This window comes from Hippoglossus stenolepis, chromosome 17, assembly GCF_022539355.2.
Source record: "Hippoglossus stenolepis isolate QCI-W04-F060 chromosome 17, HSTE1.2, whole genome shotgun sequence".
Lineage (NCBI taxonomy): Eukaryota > Metazoa > Chordata > Actinopteri > Pleuronectiformes > Pleuronectidae > Hippoglossus > Hippoglossus stenolepis.
The window spans coordinates 21972034-21988681 of NC_061499.1; the positions used below are offsets into that span (position 1 = coordinate 21972034).

Genomic DNA, 16648 nt, shown 5'->3' on the forward strand with positions numbered 1-16648 from the left:
ACATGATTGTGAAGAGGATATACCGAATGGAAGATAATGACGAAGACTGTCGTGAACATTAAAGCCACGCGGTCCATTATTTCTATGAAGTCCATCGCAGAAAATACGTTCAGACTAACAGGTTTGACCTGCACCAGCTTGATGGCATACTGAAGATAAGCCCAAAAAAAGACTGTTGGGCGTCATGCTGCCAAGTTTACTCTTCAGATGCCAAATTGGTCACCCTGGGACCTCAATGACGCTGAGTTGGCAGCTAAAGTTTCATGGTGATACTTGCCTGGCTGCACGGACACGGCTGTGTCTCACCATGTCAGCCTATCCAAAAGTTCTTCTATGAAAACCAAGGTGAATGATACCCAAAGATGTAAACATTTTGATGGTTTTCTTTATTTTCCTTTAAAACGTTATTTTAAGAGAGAATACATTTACTTCCTTTTTGGACTGTTCCTGTTTGAAAGGTGTCACCTGTGTGTAAAGTGCTTTAACTGAACCCAAGCCAAAAAAAAATGTACTACATAATTTCATTTCCTTTCCTTTCATGTGCTTTAGTTTGGATGTTATTCCAGGTGCACACCTTCAACATGGAACTGTATTTTGTTAATTCTAACCTTTAAAGTGACCAAATGAAGATGTCAAATATTTTAAAAAGACTTTTATGTCAATATTATAAGGAATAATTGCTTTCTATTCTACAGTTGTTGAGTCATTTTCAACTATTTAGCTATCTTTAAGAAAAGTGTAACCAAATACGTCTTAACTTTTACATTCACAGCCTTAACCTTTTCACTACCTCATAACCAAAGCACAGAAACATGCTTGTGAGTGTGAGAAAATATTGTATGTGTGTGAAGAGCTAAGAATAGGTAAACCTTGAGGACAGCAGCTTCGAGAGGGAGCCACACATTTAGATTTAAAGTTCATCACCAAAGAAAACACCAACACCCAAAGTCAAGCTGGAAACTATTCCATGTTTTTAGATTACACCACGGCACAGCATTATTTAAGTGTATTCTTACTGTCATCTTTTTATCAATGACCAATTCTGGAGTTTTTCCAAACATCCTTCTACTTTCAGTGAACAATAATGATACTTTTAAATGGAAGGAAAAACTGGGATTTCAGATTGAATTTCAATAAATCAATTGCCTCTTATTATATGACTAACGCAGCTCATACAGTGTTTTATGGATGAAAAGTGTGTGATGCCTCAAGCTTTAATGTTCCTCAAGGTTTACCTGCACCCTTTATGAGTGTTAAGGTTTATTCAAAGCAGAACAGCATAAAACTCATAAACCTCCTTTCTTACTCAACTGAAAGCTGTTAAGCCAATGTGATGCCAAAAAGTGTATTTGATATGGAAGACCTTTTTGTAGTGTGAAGTGTGTAGTTGTTAAACTAGTTTTTAAATGGAAAGCATCTGTACATTTTGTTTGAACCACTCATTTCTTTATCTCTTTTCATTTGAGTCTTTTGTTCTTTCACACGAGAATTTGCCAAAACAAATGTTTTGTTTTGAAAGTTTCCATTGTTATTATTAACATTATTAGATCTGATGAAATGAATTATGTTGATTTCAAATGTTTTCTTGTTTGACATGTGTAAGGATGCTATGAAAGTGTTTAGGATTGCTTTGTGATGGTCTTTGAGCTTGAGTTTTCCAGAGACTACATTTTTAAGCCAAACTTGCTTTCTTCCTCAAAGAGCCAGTAACTAGTAAACAAAGAACTACAAAAAAAAAAAAAAATAGGAAAGTAGAAAGTGTCTGCTAGTACCAACGAGAAACAAAGCTTTAATGATGACAAGTGCTTCTACGTTCTTTAAGCTTTCCACTGGTGTATTGTAGCCAATTGCAAAACTAAAGCTTTACCCTGTTGAGACTGAGGCCTTGTCCTTGGTCTTTAGCCAAAATGAGAAGGTATGGAGGACTGACTGGTAGGTAACAGCGGAAAACAGAGACCAATCTGTGACTTGCACGGATTTCACAGTAAATTGATCACAACATTTATTTCCCATTTACATTCACACACTTAAATATCACCAATAAATCTCATTGTTTGGGTTTAACCATTTTACAGAGGTTTGTCTGTCACCAGCCCTCTACTTTTGCGTGGCAATACATGGGATTTCTCTAGCTTGACATCAGGCAGCAACACTGAAAATTAACTGTAACTTCTGAAATAAGGAATCATATTGTTTTTCTCCACTGCTCAACAATTCACAAGGAAACAAGACATAGATTCTACATAATTTATTACAACTACTACAGTCTTACCTGGCACGGTATGAGCAGGAGTAGTGGTGGCAAATCTATATCTTCAGAAAGATATTGTTGCGTTACTGGCAATAGTTTGTTTACTGACTATTCTTCTCTTCTTTTATCCTGTTAATTGCCACCCATTGCTCATTATGTTCAGCAAATGTTACATTAATTCACTTAAGATAATTCAAAAATATTTTTATATAATTTAGTATAGTAGAAGTATCATTTCTACTTTTGATTGCAAGATACCATGTGAAGTAATAGACAAAATATACGTTCTTGTGATTTGTTTGAACTGAGTCTGTATTAATTTATTCAGCCTGAGGACTCCATCTATAAGTCATTAAGTTGTGAAGCAAATTACAAAACAACAACACTTTTCTTTGAAACTGCCAAACTCATATAACAAAATAATTATTTATTGTCATTTAGTTCAGATAATGTGTCCATAAGCAACCTAGTCTTGTAGAGTTAAAACAAATGATAATTAGCATAGGACAAACACTATTTTTAAACAAATATTTGGTGTATTTTTTAAAATCCAAATAAAACAATTAATATTCATCATTTCATTTACCTGTCTGCTAACTGTGACAGCAGCATTTTCACTTATAGTGATTTCCTCTTAAACAGCTTGGTCTCTGTGTGCCTACAGACTGTCCTATCTGAATGTCAGACTTAACTCTTAGCTTTTCTCCTTCCTTCAACACATTCCAACATGCCTAAGACCAAATAAAAACCTTTTGTTTAACTCATGTCTCTTTGTTTATTTTCTTTTGTAACGTTCAGTAGATATGCCCCTCATAAAGCCCTTAACAACCAAGCCCTTTCATATATCAAAGAGCTCATAGCACCATATTGTCCATATACTGTAGATCACTTGGCTCCCAAAACACAGGCTCTCTTGTGGTTCCTAGAATCTGTAAGAGTAGAACGGGAGGTAGAGCCTTCAGCTACCAGGCTCCTCTCCTGTGGAAGCAGCTCCCACTCAGGGTTCGGGAGGCAGACACCATCTCTACATTTAAGGTTAAACTTAAAACGTTCCAACAAGAACAATTATTATTATTAATGTTATAACAATTTGTTACAAAACTATTCCTGATTCCAATCCCCAGGACAGAGGCAGTAAAGAAATGTGTTTTCGATATCTGCAATTCCCACACACAACATCACAAAATGATACATTACCAAAAACCCAAGTAAAGTGTTTATTCAAGCACTTCAAACACCTGTCGTCTCTTGTGTCTCAGACAACGAACTTAAAGATCACTTCAAGTCTAAAATTTCAAATGTTATTGATGCCATTGAGCCTAAAGGGTGAAGGTTGTTTCACCCATGGAATCGCCATGGAAAAATGCCATGCTGGTCAGAACAGAAAAAAGTGTGGAGAAAAAGCTGAACATAGGTGGTGAAAACCAAATCTCCATGTTTGTTATGAAATCTATAAAGAGAGACTTCACATTTATAATCGGGAGGCTTTTTTCTCATCAGGCTTTTTTGACATCATCACAAAAAAACTGTAATATTGTATTTGTGCCTTTTTTGCAATGTGTTGACAGGCTAACAAACCCTTCTATATCAGTTGCATCTACTTCTATCCACCAGGGCCTGAAATGGTTTTCCTCCCTCTTCACTGACAAAATTCAGAAAATTTGACAAACAGTCAGTGCCTCCATCTCAAGTGCAGGATATGTGTTTCCCCTGTGTCCACTCGAAATCAACTCAAATTGTATGACACAATTTGATCCTCTCAGTTAGAGAAACTTCGAGGGCATTATACAAACATCTGTAATTCACCTCATGTTGCCTTGATATTCTACCATCAGGCTTCTTCAAAAACATTTCTTCGCCTCAGATATTTGTCTAATTGTCGATATGTCCCTTCTCTCAGGTTTATTCCCACAGGCCCTCTAAACTGCAGCCCCTCTCAAAAAAGAACAGTCTAGACACATCAGTAATGCACAATTACAATGCCATCCACATAAACACAGATATTGGCTCAGTCTTAGTATTACTGGAGCTCAGTGCTGCATTTGTCACAGGTAATTTCACATCTGAGAGGACAAAAATAACATGTGAAATTCCTCAAGGCTCCATTTCAGGGCCTCTTCTGTTCAACATCTACCTGCTCCCACTTGCTCAGATTATGGAAAACAACAAAATATGTTACCACAGTTATGCAGATGATACACATTTACATAACCATACCACCAGGGCGCTAGTGCCCTATAGAAATATTAACTAAGTGCATTGAACAAATCAATGATTGGATTAGTCCGAATTTTCTTTAGTAAAACCAAAATAAAACAGAAGTAATTGTTATTGGCGAAAGGGAAGAATGATTAAAAGTCAGCACTCAGCTTGAATCTAAAGTTAAAAACCACAAACCAGGCGAGGTGTATAGTCATGGACTCAGACCTTCATTTTAACAGCCACATGAATGCAATTACAAAGTAAGCTTATTACCACCTTAAAAACATATTGAGGATTAAAGGATTTATGTCTCAGCAGGACTTGGAAAAAATAATCCATGCATTTATCTTCAGTCGACTTGACTATTGTAATGGCCTGTTCACGGGTCTCTCTAAAAACTCATTCAGAAAGCTGCCGTTGATTCAAAATGATTGTGTCCTCACCAACACCAAGAAAGTGGATCATATCACTCCAGTGCTGAGATGTTGACACTGGCTCCCTGTCTGTCAAAGAAATGACTTCAAATTCCTGCTGTTGGTTTATAAAGCACTGAACGTTTTAGGGCAAAAATATATTTCTGGTCTATTGCTACGTTATTAGTGATCCAGACCCCTCAGGTCGTCTGGAACAGGTTCTGCTTTCTGTCCCCAGAGTCAAAACTAAACCTGGAGAGGCAGCAGAACAAGCTCCCAGGGACCTGAGGGTCCACCACAACTCTTCTGTTACATCAGTGATGAAGACTTATACTGTTTGCCTTTCATTAAATCTAACACTGCACTCTTACTTTCACTCTTTATATTTTTTCTTATTTTTTAATTATTTATTTACATTTTATTCTCAATGTACCTTTTTAAATTTCTTTTAAAAGGCTTCTTTTTATATTGTCATATGTTGCTTTTACAATTTGTCATAATCCATTTTAAATTGTATGGAAAACCCTTTGAATTGCCTTGCTGTTGAAATGTGCTGTACAAATGAACTTGCCTTGCCTAGAATTAAACGTCTCTTAACTTTGATAAACAGCTTAGTAGTGTTGTGAAGGGTCATTTTCAACAGGTTGACCAAGTAACAGTCATCCATGCTTGTATCACCTCTCAGCTCTACTACCTCAGCTCCCTGTACATGGAGTTGACCAATTCCACCCTCTCTTGATTATAAATGGTCCAAATTCTGCAGAGAGACTTGATCTACAAAAACTGGTACAAAACGTCAATAAATAACTTCTTTATATATGTATATATCTACTTTCCTCTGATTCCACTATCTGCTCCCAGGTCACTCAGGCTCTTTTAACAACTCCTCCACTCTCATCTTCAAACACATGGGCACTATTTCTCTTTTGGTGTCCCCCTTATCTGCAATAGTCTTCTGTCCCACATGACGTCCTATCCTATTTTCCTCTTAACTGGCTTTTCGGTCAGTCTGAGTTTGTGTCCTGATGTAACACATAAAACTGGTCACAACTGAGGATATTTTCCAGTAGATTTTTATTGAGCAAATATTAGAATCTGTTTAATACTTAACATCACACCTGCTTGCACTAAGATAATAACAATGCTGGTATAGGAACATCCGTTCTCCTGCTTATTCATGCAATTCTCTTATCAGGCAATCATGAGGCAGCACTGCTATGCATCAAATCCTGCAGGTGAAGGTCAGATGTAGACCAGGAGCTTTAGTTAAGGTTCACATCAAACATCCGATTTTCACACACAACATGTCTCTAGAGTTCAGGGCTCAGGAGACAGAGTGGGTCGCCGACTATCCAGAGTGAAAGTGGTTTGATCCCAGTCTACAACTGATTTCATGAACATGACAGTGAGTTCAATGAACGTCAGTGACCTTCGCAGTCACCAGATGTCAATCGAGTAGAACCCTGAGGATGTAGCAGAGCAGGAGATTGGCAGCTAGAATGTGCAGCTCACAAATCTACAGATATGATGTGATACAGTTGTGTCAACTCGTGTGCTTTTCAAGTATATAAATTAGATATAAATTGCACATTTGTTAATCATATATATGTATAAGTGACAAGCAGTTATTTGTTGATAGTTAATAGTTGATAGTTACAATATACAATGAGTTTAATACTGGCCAAGTGTCAACTTGGTACATATACATTTTAAAGGTGAAACATTTATTTTTGTCTTTAGTAATGACTTTGTCTTACTTCCTATTGTATTCTATACAATAAATACTATCAGTCAGTGACAGACAGCCATGCAGTGAAACAATAAGTATCCAGCCAGCAGTCTTTGTCTTCTCTTGGAGGTAGTGGTAACACAGACTATCAAAGCTTAAGGTAAACATTGTTGGACATTCTTTTTATGTACTCTTTTCTGACAGTGAAATAATAAGATAGACATCAATTTCATATCTGTATGTGGTTAGCTTAGAAATGCTCAGTAAATACTTCTTAGTATAGACTACACAGAAGGTACATCTATAAACAGGCATCTACACTCTGTTTAGGCCGCATTGCATATGTAAGGGGGAAAAAAAGACTGGAAAAAAATGTAGGTAATTGCATATTGATATGTATGAGGAGATCATCTCTAAGCACTGGTAAGGATCAATACAGCTGTGAGGTGGATGTCTCAGAAGGCTACTGAAGATCAGCCTTCATGTGCTGCAGTGAACTGCCGGCATAGCTAAAAACAGCTATAGAGTTCAAAAGATTCACTGGAGAATTTGTTTGACTAGACAGCAAATATACTGATATAGAGTCATTTTAATAATAAATTGTTGAAGCACATCATTAGAAGTAACGGAGAACTTCTAAAGGCAATCATCAGAAACTGCAGCAGCCATAAGCATACAACATGGGAGATATTGAGGAAGCTGTACTCTTCATATCACAGTTCCACAGCTCAAAGATATCTATAAAAATAGAAGTTGTTCCCAATCCAATAATGTGCTCATGGAAGGCCTTGAGCAAACAGCTGACATTAAGGACATCTGGTATATTGTGACATTGCTTAACTCCTCCAGGTCAAATGAGTACTGTCTAACTTGGATTGCCACTATGCTGGTTTGAACTCAGGTCAGACTCCATCTCCCCAGCAGCTCCAGCTCTGCGACAAGACAGATGATCCACAGAGCGAGGTGAGGCGTTGTTGGCTTGGTGACCGCAGCAGCACGCCACCACATCAGTGAGGTCGGCCCGGAAAGACGGAGTGTAGAAGCCGTAGATGACAGGGTCACAGCACGTGTTCAGGTTTCCAAAGACAAAAAGTATGTGGTGTATGTACTCAGGTGTGCGTTGGATAATTGCTGGTTGGAACCAGTACCAGATCCCAAGGATGTAGTAGGGTGTCCAACAGATGACAAAGGAGCTAACAATCACAACAGTCATCTTGAGGGTCTTCATCCGGGCTTTCGGTATCATGTCTGTCCCACTGCGTCTAAGGCACTGCTCACCATCTGCATAAACACATCATCATCATTTGCTTGGCCTGTGGTAATGCTTCACAGCTACTTCATTAATGAGTCTTCCTAAAACAGTTCATGTTTTTTGTGTGCTGGACATTGTGTGCAGAGCCTTTTATATACAGTTTCTGATGCAAAGTCAAGATAGAGAACTTTGCGTTTATCCTACCTACTTTGTCCAACTGAGACAGTTAAAGATCAGGTCTTTTATTTCTTCCAGGCTTGACTATTGCAATGCACTTTATTTTAGTATCAATATGCAAAACATTAAAAGACTTAAATTAATTTAAAATGCTGCTACTATGCTTTTAACACACACTGAGAGAAGTGGTCGCATTACGCCAATCCTTGCTCTCTTTTCACTGGTGGTTTACCTGTGAGTTATAGAATTAATTTTAAGATTTCACTGCTTGTTTTTAAAGCCCTGAATGGCCAGGCTCCATTCTATATATGTGACTTCCTAACCCTCTATCAGTCTAAACGCTGCCTGAGATTCTCCAACAGGGCCCTGCTCACAGTTCCAAAATCTCGACTGGCCTTTGCTATCCACGCTCCACAGCTTTGGAATTCAGTCACCAAAGTGCTTGCTAACTGTGGGAACTGTTTTGGGAAAACTTTTAAGGTCTTGACCTTCTATGTAAAGTGACTTGAGATAAAGTATATTATGATTTGGCGCTATACGTCTTTTTTTTATCCGAATTTAATTGAATAGGCTTGGACCCTAATAAGGGGGTGTGCCAACTTGGTATATATGCAAGATTGCTCCAGCAAGTTTCAACTATGACAGTGTCATCTTTTCTGTGGTTAAAATACAATTTTTAAACACCTTCTACAGTTGAAGGGACATTTTTTAAAGAATAATTTCAGTTTACACCAAATTGGGTATTATATTTATACGTTTGTCAACCATTTCTATCAGTAACAGCATTGTACCCACCACGTGAATTGCTGAAATTTGGGAACACGGTGAAATCATTCAAGTCTGACAGGTCAAGAAACATGAGCAGTCAGACGACCACACTGGTAATAAACCAACAGTTAATCCAGATGATCTAAAGCACTTTATTTGAGTGTGCACTGTCACCAGCACGACCCATTGTGCTCATTATTCCTACTAAAACACAACCACACATATTGAGGTCATCAGCTACATCCTCTTCACCTGTTTTAACATTTGTGCTCTCTATACAGTCTGATAAAGGACCAGTCAAATCCATTCAATCCACTGGAATCAGGATTAACTTGGGTAGAGGAAATCACTGCAGATCTTTTTAGTTTTACTCTGTTGAACTGTGATATCACTCTGACGGAGACTGACTTGCTCTGTTCCCTGATCTGAGCTCTATCATGTTATCATTAACAATGGGAGTTGTGGAAGAACAAAAATAAAGCTAGTAAAGCTGTGATCAAATGGAATTATCTAGTGGTGCACCGATGTATCGGCCGTATATCGGTAGCGGCCGATATTCGCCTCGTTTACTGCCATCGGCGTATCGGTAATAAACTTGACTTTCACCGATAACATTGGCCGATGTTCATTGGTATGTTTTCTGCAGCCTGCCAATCTGGCATCCAGATTATGGTACACTGACGCCGGGTTTACACCGGGCGCTGAAGCGCCGCGCAGCGCAGCGCCAAGGAAAGCCAGGCGCCTCCCATCCACCCCCTGTTAAACCTTTGTGCGGTTCACATGGGCTGCGATGCGCCACGCGCCAGCGCCCTTCACCGATGGTTTCGGCGTATGGAAGTGACGCCAGGAAACAGACTGAAAAATTATTTTAAACGATATAAATTACATATTTTATATGATATAAATGATCAAATATTCATCCCATACTTTGTATTTCCCTTCTGTTGTCCTGGAGTTTTAATTTTCCCAATTTTCCCAATCACATAATTAAATGTCCCCCTCTGCCCATCCACTACAGCCACACAAGCAGTCATATAGATAAAAAGAGAGAGAGGGGGGGCTAAAGGCTTGCTTGGAGAATACGTCATTTACCCCCGACACCTCCTATTGTGTTGTGTTGCACAGCAGGCTAGTAGTAGCACTGCATCTTGACTTGAATTTATATGGCATTCCCTAAGGGTTTATGCTAGTGTTTTGTAAGGCTGCATTGCAAGCATCTGTTTACAGTTGAGATGATGTCTTGAGTAGGCCTGGTGATACTGTTAAATGTTTGGCTGAATAGGTGTCTATGTCCATCCATGGCATCTAAAGTTACACTTGTCACTTTTTCTGTTTTTCATATTATTCAAGTAATAAACAAATATCGGTATCGGCTATCGGCTAGATTGTTGTTTTAAATATCGGTATCGGCCAAGAATTTCCATATCGGTGCATCCCTAGAATTATCCTTTGAATGGGTGCAAAGGGGTGAAAAGGGTTAAAACTTTTTTTAGACCTTCTGTAAGGTCACACACCTTTTCTCTTGTGCATCTGCCCATTGATCTTGATGAGGATGCGGGTGTAGCAGAAAGTCATGACAAGCAGGGGGAAGACATACAGCGTCACAAATTGAAACATGTTGTATGCCGTCTCCTGCCAGCGATGCTGGAAACTTCCATGGGTCACACACTGAGTGAAGTCCACTCCATCAGCCTTAATGGCCCGAAAGATGAACAGCTGAGGATGAACAGAGTGTAAAGACATGAGCAATGCATGCAAAAACACAAGTGTAGTTTGTTTTCATTAAACAAACTTTACATCATATTTGTTTATATTAGGACAAACTACACAAAGAGCCACAGGGTGAGGGGATGTCTTGAATGTTGTGCATTAAAGTCATTTGAATGCACTCATAATTATACCATGTCACGAACATGAGGTTGTTACTGACTGCTCAGGAAGCAGATGTAAAAGGTGAAGAAAGTTAATTGGCTTAACATCATTAAAATGCTTTGTCTGCACAGGTTGGTTAGTAACAGTCTGCTGGATGTGATGACACTCTAGCTGAACTACTGAGCCTTCAGTGGCTGTAAGTGGCAGGGCTGTGGGTTAACACACACTTCGTGACAATGATGTGAAAGCCACAGCTGCAGTGTGAAGAAGAACATCACCGCCACACAACCTAGTATCACTGGGCTACAGGAGAAGACTGTACTATTCTAAAAACAATATTATATGAGTGTATATTTTATGTTTCTTATTGTCAACAATCAATGATTAAATCTGAATAAAGGAACACGTGTAATTACATTCTGACACTGACTTAATTAAACACATTTGTTTATCTATTTATTTGAAAAAGGGAGTTGGTGTAGAAATAGTCATTGACTTAATAATTCAAAGGTGGATTTTGTTTTACCTAGAAAACGTCCAGGCTAAAACCTAGCACAGTGGGTTGCTTTCACCATGTGCGCTTAGTTTTCACTCAGTTTTTACGCTGTTTCACAAAACAAACATTCCTTATTATAGGAAAGTAAGTAAACAGATATGTTTATCAATCATATGATCTAGACTGCTTTTGTTTTGTCTGTGCACCAATATATAATCACTGTGTGTGTATTTGGTATCAGTGATTGTCTTAAACCAGGTGGCTGTCTATGCAGTAGTGGCAAACAGGGGATTTCTGAGCATGTGTTCAGTTTGCATTAACAAGCTTCCTGTAAAACAATTTTGAGCTGCTGAGAGACCGACAGGTCTGACCTCTTAGAAGATAGTCCTGCATGGTCCTAGGTCAGGGCTGGTATCTATAACGTTTATAACTTTCGAGCCACAAGGACAATATATGTAATGCCAGGGAATTAGTTGCACTAAATTGAATGATCTCAACACAAAGTGTGCTCCAGCAATATGTGCTGTTTACAACGATACAGCCTTCAACACTGTGAATGGCTCACTGATGATTCACTTTAAACACCTGACGAATGCCATTTAATCAAAAAAAGAACATCTGATCAGTGGCACTTTCAGATCCACACACAATCAATACCTCAAATCTAATGTTGTTAGTGGAGCCCCAAATAAACTATAGGTTTGCTACATAAACCTAGACCATGTGTACTTAGACTGGTGAAAGTGATTAAGACCTAGCACGTAGTGTACCTGTGGAGAGGCCAGCAACACACTCAGAGTCCATGCCACAAGCAGCATGCGTTTGTTCCTGAGCCCAGCGTCCAGAGAGTCCAGAGGATGGAGGATAGCCCGATAGCGGTCCAGACTCACCACTACCAGTATGAATGCAGCCGAGTGCATGGCAAAGAGCTTGAGGAAGCACAACAGCTTACACATGACATCCCCAGCATACCACTGCACTGTGATGTTCCAAATGGCATCCAGTGGCATCACCACAAAAGTCATCACCAGATCAGCTGATGCCAAACTGGCAATGAGTGGGCGGAGGTGTGCTGGCAGGCGATAGCCTCGTCCCCAGCACACACTAATGAGGACTGACAAGTTACTGACAGCAGCAAACGCAAACAGCACCAGGGTGGCCGCTACACGGCAGCGGGCTGCCACAGTGAAGGAGGGAGCCTTCCAGGGTGGAGGAGAGGGTGGAGCAGACAAGTTAAGCAGAAAGAAGACAGAAAAGTTCTGTAAAGGCTCAGCAGGTGTGGTATTCCACTGGGACTGGTTTCCTGCCATCCTGTGACAAAGAGAAACAGAAAACAAAGCATAACGCTGATTCAATCACCATAAGCCTGTTACATTGTACATTGTTATTGTATGGTGACTACTGGCCGAGCAAAATGTATCCTATTTAAATAACCTCATATTTTTTGGACTTTTTTTGGGCCATTTGGTCTTTATTTCTAAGACAAGCGTGAAATGGAGAGAGAGAAAGAGCGTGGAGGACACACAGCAAAGGGCCAGGTCAGAATCTGATTCATAACTAATACATTTTCTGCTTGTTCACCTCATGGACAAACATATCAAGTGATTTGTTCTTACTGCACACATTTTCAACTTAAAAGCACATGCTATTTGGGAGAAAAATGAGCACACTGATCAACAACCTGAACTCTAGCAAGTTTTCCAAGATGTTTGGAACAAGCTACCTGCTTAGTGCTGAGGTGAACTGGAGCTTTGAAGGCAAAGGAGGGTATAGTACATATAGTACTTTTAACAACCACTCAAGGTTTCACACAACAAATCACTTTCACTCACTCACAGCGTCACAGCCATCAGAGGCAATTTGCGTTTCAGAATCTTGCCCAAGGACACATCACATCACTGTAGGTGCTGGAGATCGACCCACCAACCTTCCCTTTAACAGTGGACCCGCTGTCACCTCTCTGTCTGAGGTCATGGGGCTGAGGAGGTAGAGTGGATAGTCCACTAACTTTTGATGGTTCAATCCCAGTCTCCCCTAAAGTGCTTAAGCTTCTGCACAACAAATTGCCTCCGTTGGCAGTGTATGATTAATGTGTGGTAGGGGAAGTGCTGCACATAGGTGCACTGTGTAAATGTGTGTGTATGGGTTAATGACAAAACTGTATCCTGTGAGCTACACTGATCAAATTGGGAATTGGTTTTCTCTTAAATTATGTCAAGCTGTCCAGGCCCAGAGTTTTGATGAAGCTGCAAATTGGTAAACCTTATGCACACAGTGGTGTTTCTTCTCTTTTTTTTTTTTTAAAGAAGTGTCTTCTCCTCCCACCCTGCCATGGCCTTGTTGTATGGTTGACTCATGAACAGCTCCAGTGATTCCTTAAACATTTATCTAATACTCTGGGTATCTTCTTAACCAGTGGTCACTCTGCATTATATCAGCTTGACACATCACATATAGTGAGAGCAGCCTCAACTAAATCATCTACATGCATGAATTGTGTGTAAAACTGTGAACTAAATACAATTCTTGATCAACAGTCTTCTGCTAGCTTTCATTTTAAATGGCTGGTTCACATTAGCAGCTGGTTATTTGCAAATAAGAAACTCAAAATGTTTTGATTGTTTTTCATAAATATATTGTCTGATGATACATGGACCCCATACAAATCCATCTGCATACGTTTACTAGCTCCTGACTCCTGAGAGCTGAGCTGTTGACATACGTTTTCCACTCCATATAATGAAATCTGTGTTGTTAGTTCAAATAGATTGTGTTTGTTCTTTTATTGAAACTTAGATATAAATATACAGTTGAACATAAATGCAGATAATTCCCAAGGTTTCACTTCCCCCTGTCATTTATACTTTTGGTTGATTTTCTGTTTTTGCTTCTGTGTTTTACCATTCTGCAGAAATGGTTTCTAAATGCTACTTATGTCAAACTTGAGCTTGTAGCCTAATTGTTTTCTTAAATTGCAGCCTGTTGTGCTCTCTGGGCCGTAATACTTTTTCAAAGGAAGCAAAACTACAAATTTCAAATAATGACATCCCTAACAAGATAGTAACAAATGTGAAATTGAAATGTAAGAAAAATAAATAAGAATAGAGTCCATAAAAAGGAGAATATGAAAAAAAATCACAAGACATAAACCTGCTCAAAGAGCTAAGCCATAGTGTTGGAGCAGGGGCGCCATCTGCTGACCAACCACGGTAGCTCCACCTGTGATGCTGCGCCAAAGAATGAATGAATGAATCACTGTAACAACATACAGGTATCTGATGAGACTCTCACGAGACAAAAATCTAATGTTTTCCTCGTCTGTGTTCTTTAGGATGGCGGTCTATGCGGATGCTGTCTCTTCTTTCTATCCCTTTCCACGTTTTCAGCGCCACATATTCTACTGCATTACTCCGACACTGGGGTGGGCACTCACACCCCTCCCAAGTGCACAGGCTGATACTGACTCAAACACACTAAAAACAACAAACTACCAATCTAACATCCAATAAGCACTGGGTCTCTAGCACTTTGAAGCACAAAGGAGCAGCAGGGTTCTCCTACCTCAGTGTGTTGGTGGCCACATGAAGAGAGAAGCAGCAGAGCGGAGCGGTCCAACGTGCTGGAGCATCACTCTGTCTCTTACATCCCTCACTGTCTGATCAAACAGAGCTTTGCATGGGATCAATGATCGATGCGATCAGTCGAATTGCTCCATCTCACCTGCGCGCGCACACTCTGCACTCCACAGTGAGCATGTTGTGCATGAAGCAACAAGGATCGATGCCGATTGGTTAATTAAGGTGGGTGACGCGCGCGGGGTGTCGCAGCGGACGCCACCTTCGTGACAGAGACATCGTGGGGAATTTCCAGTGCATGTATGGACCCTTCGTGCAGAGGTGAGGGCAGAGGAGCAGGAGCAAAGCATGATTTCATCACATCCAGTATTCACCGTGATAAATTGTCGGGATTCTGTCGATAATTCTGACCGCCTATTGACTCTGTCTTTGTTATGAATCGATTTTTCAATGATGATGTGTTCTCCACCAACACTGTGTTTCCATGGGATCTGACATCAGCAGAAATACCAAATGTTCAGGAGAACTAACAGTCTGAGCTGAGGTTGAACAAAAGAATCAGAAACTATACTGTCATGTTTGTATGTATATCAGATATATAGGGTGCATTGATTCTATAATGTCAAAACACGCACAGAAAGAAGAAATATCATATCTTGCAATGTCGGCAGGCTAAATAATGACTGGTGCAGCATTTATTTACATTCAAGCTTTTTGTATGTTCTTATGTAATTTATTATCAGCATAAGTGATGGTCCTACAGCCTCATGTGTGCTACTTCAGAAGCGAAACAGACCAATTCTGAATTCTGTTTATTCAGAGTTTTCTAAAACATTATCTGTATAAGTCAAATATTGGGTGATTAGTGCTGGTATTTGTCTATAATCAGCACATCCCTAGAAGAAGACAGAGTTCATAAAGGCACTATGGTATCCCATGACCTTGATCGCCTTCCACTTCAGCAGCAGGATGAGAATCTGCAGCCTCAGGGCCACATACAGCCTGTGAGACAACTTATAAATGTAAAAAAAACTCAAAATTACAGAAAACAGGTCATATGATATCATTTAAGTTTTGCAATACAAAATAGCACGAAGCAAAAGAATAATATGTCCTTTAGGGTGGTCTTGTCTGTCTGTCATGGTCACAGTCAAGGGAAACACACACACAGCTGCTAACAAGCCTCACATGGTGCCTGTCAGGACAAGAAAAATAGATGCATAATGTTGTGTTTCAAATAGAAATAAACGAAGAAAACTAAAATAGATTAAGAGGAGCCAGTTGGAAAAATTCCATACGTCATTACAGCTGGACACATGAAGCTAAACTGGATGACAAATGAAGGACCAATGCTCTTATTAAGTTAACACTCTTCAGTGTTCAACAAGCAGCCCTCACAACGCCACATTCTGACACACAACAATACCGATACCGATATTTAAAACAACAATCTAGCCGATAGCCGATACCAATACCGATATTTGTTTATTACTTGCATGTGGCCTTCTTGGTGTGTAACGCCGGGTTTACACCGGGCGCTGAAGCGCCGCGCAGCGTCATTCTCAAGCGCAGCCGCCTGGCTGTTCACACCGGACCCGCATTTCTCCACGCCGGTCAGCCCGCGATTCTCCGCTTGTTGTTGTATGTTACCCGTTCAATGTCGGGTGTCGGGGGTAAATGACGTATTCTCCAAGCAAGCCTTTAGCCCCCCCCTCCCTCTTTTTATCTATATGACTGCTTGTGTGGCTGTAGTGGATGGGCAGAGGGGGACATTTAATTATGTGATTGGGAAAATTAAAACTCCAGGACAACAGAAGGGGAATACAAAGTATGGGATGCATATTTGATCATTTATATCATATAAAATATGTAATTTATATCGTTTAAAATCATTTTTCAGTCTGTTTCCTGGC

At 39.8% G+C, this 16648-nt stretch overlaps 1 protein-coding gene across 1 annotated transcript; it reads right to left on the bottom strand.

Annotated features, from left to right (window-relative positions):
• Nucleotides 1-5923: 5923 nt before the first annotated feature.
• On the bottom strand, nt 5924-14986 carry LOC118124319 (gonadotropin-releasing hormone II receptor). Its single transcript, XM_035181974.1, has 4 exons — nt 14722-14986; nt 11931-12471; nt 10307-10508; nt 5924-7876 (listed from the first exon to the last, which is right to left on the bottom strand). The coding sequence occupies exons 2-4, from the start codon at nt 12468-12470 to the stop codon at nt 7461-7463; spliced, it is 1158 nt and encodes a 385-aa protein (XP_035037865.1). The 5' UTR covers nt 12471; nt 14722-14986; the 3' UTR covers nt 5924-7460.
• Between the last annotated feature and the right edge of the window lie 1662 nt (nt 14987-16648).

Excerpts from the sequence above, each read along its gene's own strand:
- LOC118124319 (XM_035181974.1), bottom strand. The coding sequence starts at position 12,470 with ATGGCAGGAAACCAGTCCCAGTGGAATACCACACCTGCTGAGCCTTTA. Across the intron at positions 10,509-11,930 it reads TGTTGCTGGCCTCTCCACAG|CTGTTCATCTTTCGGGCCAT; the intron begins GTACACTACGTG and ends GTTCATCCTCAG. Across the intron at positions 7,877-10,306 it reads GCAGATGCACAAGAGAAAAG|ATGGTGAGCAGTGCCTTAGA; the intron begins GTGTGTGACCTT and ends GTGTTTATGCAG.